Genomic DNA, 6,000 nt, shown 5'->3' on the forward strand with positions numbered 1-6,000 from the left:
CAGGTGTATTTTTTCCTTTAATACTTTCCTGCATTTTAAGTTTTTCTGCAGTCAGTGTGTATTAGAAACATTGAGGACATTTGTATCTGAAGAGCGAGTATTGAAGCTTGGAAGGGGGTTGGTTATGTAACGTGATGTCATACTAAACATTTTATTCAATTCGTTCCTTCACTTAAAAATGTGTCCTAAGGAGGGTTCCACACTGCACTCTTAGATAGTCCTTGTTCTCTCCGCCCGTCACATAGTATTTATTCCATAAATACCATAAATACCATCATCTATTTACCCATTCTGTTCATGGACCTCTGGGTTGTTTACAGTTTTTGTCTGTTACGGACAACACTGCGGTGAACTTCTAACGTGTGTCTTAGTGCCCTGCACACTGCATACGTTGTCTCATGCTAGGTAGGGGAGGGCTTTATATTTTTCTTACACAAAGCAGGTCGAGCTGAAGTTGCATTTCTTCACGAGCCTCTGCTTTTGGAAGGCTTTACCTTTTGCCCTCCGATGGCTTTGGGAGTTCTTGTGCGCGGTGACCACCCCCAGGAGATGTGCGTGGTCCTCGTCGACACGTGGGAACCTGGGAAGAGTCAGTGCTTGGGCAGTTTCTGAGACTGATGTCTTCTTAACAAAGTATCAGTGGGGGCGTTTTTTTCCCCTTAAGCATTTGTTTTCATAATCAGTCCAAGTTTCACAAGAATACAGACATTAAAGATTTGTCCCAGAAAAAGAGGCAGGTTTTGTTTTAGGAATAGCTGTTGCTGACTCGTCCCTGACTTCGTGAGATCACACACATGCTGTCTCCCAGACAGCTAGCAGCTCTCCCTGCTTTTCAGGTTACTCCGGTGGCCCCAGCAGGTCCCGGGTCAGTGATGTGTAATCAAAGCAGAAGTTGTAAACATAAGGACACCAAGCAGGGAAAACCGCGGTGGGGTGGGGATGGCGGTGTGCTGAATTGGGCGATTGGGATTGACATGTATACACTGATGTGTATAAAATTGATGACTAATAAGAACCTGCTGTATAAAAAAACAAACAGACAAAAAACAACTAATACTAAACTTTCTTTGGGTTATTTGTATGGAAATATGTTAATATAAATGTTTCAGACATTACATGAAATTTCTAAAAAAAAAAACAACAAAGCAGAAGTTGTTCACTTCAGTTAGGGCCAACAACAGGCAGCATTAAGGCAGAAGCACACACAGACCACCAGGCGGGGGGACTCACGTTGCCTTCTCCACTCCAGATCCTGTGGTCGCCTCGCTGGCTCAGGACATCTTCAAGGAGCTGTCCCAGATTGAAGCCTGCCAGGGCCCCATGCAGATGAGGCTGATTCCCACCCTGGTCAGCATCATGCAGGCACCAGCAGACAAGATCCCTGCGGGGCTCTGCGCGGTACGGCAGTCGTCACGGGGCCGGGGTGGGGACGAGAGAGCGCGCGCGCGAGCCCTGCACGAGCCCCCCGAGATCCCACCCCCTGACGCCGACCACCAGCAGCGTGATATGTTCATGGGGTGATGTTCCTGGGCTGCTTCACCCACGAGGACAGTGGGTGGTTCTCGAGGCTTTCAGAAGGGAGCTCTCGTTGCCAAGGTGCCCTCGGTGATTGGACAGTCCCGTGATGACACTGTCCCTGGCTGTCCAGTCAACCTCCGCCCCCACCCACCCCCATGGCTTCTCCCGTGATGAGCTGCCGCCAGGAGACTGAGAGTACCCTCTGCTGTCTTCCTCTTCCAGAAGCGCGCCTTTCATTATGAGTGTCTCTGGGTTGGTGGGTGGGCTCCGCACAGCGAGGATCTTGTTGTTGGGCCCCCTCCGCCCACCCCAGAGGCAAGCCTGACTTCTCTCCTGCAGACGGCCATTGACATCCTGACCACGGTCGTACGGAACACGAAGCCCCCCCTCTCCCAGCTGCTTATCTGCCAGGCTTTCCCTGCTGTGGCCCAGTGCACCCTCCACACGGATGACAACGCCACCATGCAGGTATCTCCGTGCAGGTATCACCACGCAGGTGTCTGAGCCGCGGTGCGCGTGCAGCAGGCTGAGAAGCTGGACACCATTTCCTGCCTTTGAGATAGAAACCCCTCAAATCCGTATTTACCCAGAGGACCCAGGAAGGGTTCCGACTGCTAAAACCAAGACGTTGTGTGCGTCTCAGAGGTGTGAGTGCCAGCCATCCTACTATCTGTGTCTGGGTGTTGCTGCGGCGGAAGAGATGGTAGACGTACAGACTAATGAAGCCAGCAAAGGGACCGGCCTTTGGAGATCTGTAGGCAGCGTGGTTGCTGTGAGTCTGCCTTATTCTCACAGAGACCTGCAGTCCAGCCAGTTACTGCTGTCTTAGCTCTGTTTTCTCAGTACCAGAGGTAGAGCTTTGCGGTTTAAACTCCGTTTGCGTGTCCATTCTCCCTTTGATGAGAAGCACGCGTTTCTGAGCTAACCGATGCGGCACAGCAGAGACAGGGTGGTGCGCGCCTGTGTCTGCAACGGCGCGGCCCCAACTCCGGCGGGATGAGCCCCCCAGACCCTGCAGACGGAGGGCTTGTGTGCCCGCGGCTGACCTAGTCCCCTCCCTTGTCTCCCAGAATGGTGGTGAGTGCCTGCGGGCCTACGTGTCGGTGACGCTGGAGCAGGTGGCCCAGTGGCATGACGAGCAGGGCCACAATGGGCTGTGGTACGTGATGCAGGTGGTGAGCCAGCTCCTGGACCCCCGCACCTCTGAGTTCACTGCCGCCTTCGTGGGCCGCCTTGTGTCCACCCTCATCTCCAAGGCGGGGCGGGAGCTGGGGGAGAACCTGGACCAGATTCTCCGTGCCATTCTCAGCAAGATGCAGCAGGCGGAGACGCTCAGCGTCATGCAGGTAGGACGGCCCCAGCCCCAGAGACGCTGGTGAGGGAACGGCCGCGCTGCCCTCTGTTTCCTGCCTGGCTGCCTGAGTCCCTGAAGCAGGTGTCCTCCTGTCCCACCAGTCCCTGATCATGGTGTTCGCCCACCTGGTGCACACCCAGCTGGAGCCCCTCCTGGAGTTCCTGTGCAGCCTCCCGGGGCCCACCGGCAAGCCTGCCCTGGAGTTCGTGATGGCCGAGTGGACCAGCCGCCAGCACCTCTTCTACGGGCAGTACGAGGGCAAAGTCAGGTGGGGCCGCGTCCTCCTCCTCTGGGCCGTCCGCCTCCTCCCCTGACTTGAGCACCCAGCTGCCCGTTGCGTTCCTTTTCCCTCTGTTTCTTTCTGGCTAAACTGTATATTCAAGTAGCTGCCCTCTTGAAATTCCCAGAAGATAGTCGTCGCAGGTAGAGCGTGTGTTTTTGATCTCTGCTGGCTAGAGACCCTCCCCTGCCCGCACCGTCACCCAGCCAAGTGCTGCTGGCGGCTTCCTCTTCTTCACAAACCCAGCTTTCTGACTTCCTGTCCACGCGTCTCGTCACCCCACACTCCCTCTGGTGCGGGCGTCGTCCTGCCGCTCGCCCGCTCCGGCTTTGTTCAAGGACAGCTCTCATCCGACCGTCCGTGGGAACACGAGATCCCCTTTTCAGCCAGGCTCTCTTCTGTGCCCTAGTTAGTCGTGAAAGCACTTGCACGCTCCACGTGTCGGGACGTCACTGCCCGTCTCCCTGGGGTGCGCTCCGAGGGGGCAGCTGATCGGCCCTCTCTGGCTCTTCCTCGCCAGCTCTGTGGCGCTGTGTAAGCTGCTCCAGCATGGCATCAACGCGGATGACAAGCGGCTGCAGGACATCCGCGTGAAGGGGGAGGAGATCCACAGCCTGGACGAGGGCACCCGCACCCGCTCCAAGTCGGCCAAGAGTGGGTGACGCTGCTCCCCTCACACACACACACTGCCATCCCCACCCCACCCCAGCCCCGGGGCTCAGGACACCTGGGCTGGGAGGCAGTTAAGACATGGTTGTTAGCAATGGGTTTGATAAGAAGCAGCAGAAAACCCCAGGTGAACAGTGGAGCAGAGTTTGGGTCCTGCTGCTGCTGCAAGTGGACAAGAGTCCCAGGTACAGGGACCCCCAGCATCCAGCTTCATTCTGGGCCTTGGATACCCACTTCTAGTGTCTTTGTGTCTGATTGCCTTTGGCCCACGACTCTGGTGATGTGTGGGCAGAGCGCAGAGCTGCCTTCTTTTTTTTTTTTTTTTAATTTACCATCTTAACCCTTTTTTTTAAAATTTATTTTTTCTGCATTGGGTCTTCGTTGCTGCACGCAGGCTTTCTCTGGTTGCGGGGTGCACGGGCTTCTCGCTGCAGTGGCTTCTCTTGTTGCGGAGCGCAGGCTCCGTAGTTGTGGCTCGCGGGCTCTAGAGTGCAGGCTCAGTAGTCGTGCCTCACAGGCTTAGTCGCTCCGTGGCATGCGGGATCCTCCCGGACCGGGGCTCGCACCCGTGTCCCCTGCATCGGCAGGCAGACTCTCAACCACTGCGCCACCAGGGAAGCCCTGGAGCTGCCTTCTTTAACTGCAGGTTTGCGCTCACCTGTGCTGTTTCTCAAACTGCAAGTCCCAGGGCCCGGAGTGCTCCACCCTGTGCAGGTCGCTGGTTTGCAGGCTTTTTTACTGGCAAAGCCTGTCTCCTTTGGTCCCTGAGATCTCTCATCTCTCCTGACTTCTAAACTCCTGTAGCGTGGCGCAGAACGAAGCTATTTAATTTTCCGTTGTGCCTCAGGGCTGGGTGCGGGCTGGGCAGTGGAGGGGGTGGGTGGCGCACTGCCTCGCGGGGCAGCGGCCCAGGGACCGTGGGACGTGGAGCCTCCTCCTCCTTCCAGACCCTGAGCGCTGGACCAGCGTCCCCCTGCTGGTCAAGATCCTGAAGCTGATCATCAGCGAGCTGTCCAGCGTCACGGAGGCCAACGCCGCGCGCCAGGCCGCCCCCGCAGAGTGGAGCCAAGGTGCCCGCCCTCCCTGGAGGCTGGGTTGGCAGCCAGGCCCCGGGCTCGCAGATCGCCGGCTGGCTGTCAGAGTCCCCGACGGCCCAGGCTGATCTCCAGGGTCTGCCTGCAGCACCTCGGGGGTGGCCAGGAGGCCAGCGCTTCCGGCTCCGGTGGTTCCAAAGAGCCTCTCGGCCCGCTCTCTCCCCACCAGCACACTTAGTTTTCCCAGTCGGACTCGGTGGGGGGATCTGGCCTGGTCCTCGGCCACGGGCCCGCGGGGCTTCTGGGTCCCGGCCGGTCTGGGTGTGGGAGGGGGACGCGTGCGCGTGCTGCAGCTGCTTCTCGGCCCCGTGCAGATGACTCCAGCGACATGTGGGACGACCAGGAGGAGGACGACGACGACGAGGAGGACGGCCTGGCGGGCCAGCTCTTGTCCGATATTCTTGCCACGAGTAAATACGGTGAGCATCGAGGCCGGCACCAAGAGCGGGGCGCCCCGGGAATGTCCCGTGGGCTTGTGTACCCCTGCCCTCAGCTGTGTGGGCGCTGCCTGCCCCCAGGGCCTGTGCGCCCTGACCCTCCCTGGCTTGGTGTCTCTCCAGAGGAGGAGTACTACGAGGACGATGAGGAAGACGACCCTGATGCCCTGAAGGACCCTCTCTATCAGGTCGATCTGCAGGTGAGGGTGTCCAGAGACGCTGTCTCGCCAGCAGCCGCGGCTCAGCACCATTGCGGCTAGGCCTCGGCCTCGTCTCGCCCAGTGGGCAGGGCTGGGGGAGGGCGGGGACTCTGCACCCAGGGGCTTCCTGCCCTGCCCCGTGCTGGAATCCAGCTTCCTGGGGCTGTGTCCTAGGGGTGGATTGCAAGGTGTGGTCTTGGGAAATCCCTGTGGAATTCAGTCTCTGGGTTGAACCTTCCCTAGAGCCAAGAGTGGGCAAGCGTCCCTGGGGCACTGGCACTAGTGTGAAGGCCAGTGGTTCCCGCCCTCAGGGACGCCTCCCTCCTCGTTCCTCCAGGCGTACCTCACGGACTTCCTCTGCCAGTTTGCTCAGCAACCCTGCTACGTGGTGTTCTCAGGCCACCTCAACGACCACGAGAGGCGGGTTCTGCAGACCATTGGCATCTGA

At 58.3% G+C, this 6,000-nt stretch overlaps 1 protein-coding gene across 1 annotated transcript in view; it reads left to right on the forward strand.

Annotated features, from left to right (window-relative positions):
* The window catches only part of IPO9 (importin 9), a 45,199-nt gene extending 39,199 nt beyond the window's left edge, over nucleotides 1-6,000 (forward strand). The window contains exons 16-24 of the mRNA XM_065880242.1: nucleotides 1,250-1,398; nucleotides 1,858-1,986; nucleotides 2,589-2,864; nucleotides 2,974-3,140; nucleotides 3,673-3,806; nucleotides 4,769-4,891; nucleotides 5,230-5,334; nucleotides 5,476-5,552; nucleotides 5,890-6,000. Coding sequence (XP_065736314.1) covers nucleotides 1,250-1,398; nucleotides 1,858-1,986; nucleotides 2,589-2,864; nucleotides 2,974-3,140; nucleotides 3,673-3,806; nucleotides 4,769-4,891; nucleotides 5,230-5,334; nucleotides 5,476-5,552; nucleotides 5,890-6,000 — 1,271 coding nt within the window. The remainder of the gene's footprint in view (nucleotides 1-1,249; nucleotides 1,399-1,857; nucleotides 1,987-2,588; nucleotides 2,865-2,973; nucleotides 3,141-3,672; nucleotides 3,807-4,768; nucleotides 4,892-5,229; nucleotides 5,335-5,475; nucleotides 5,553-5,889) is intronic.

This window comes from Phocoena phocoena, chromosome 1 (genome assembly GCF_963924675.1).
Source record: "Phocoena phocoena chromosome 1, mPhoPho1.1, whole genome shotgun sequence".
In the NCBI taxonomy this organism is placed as follows: domain Eukaryota; kingdom Metazoa; phylum Chordata; class Mammalia; order Artiodactyla; family Phocoenidae; genus Phocoena; species Phocoena phocoena.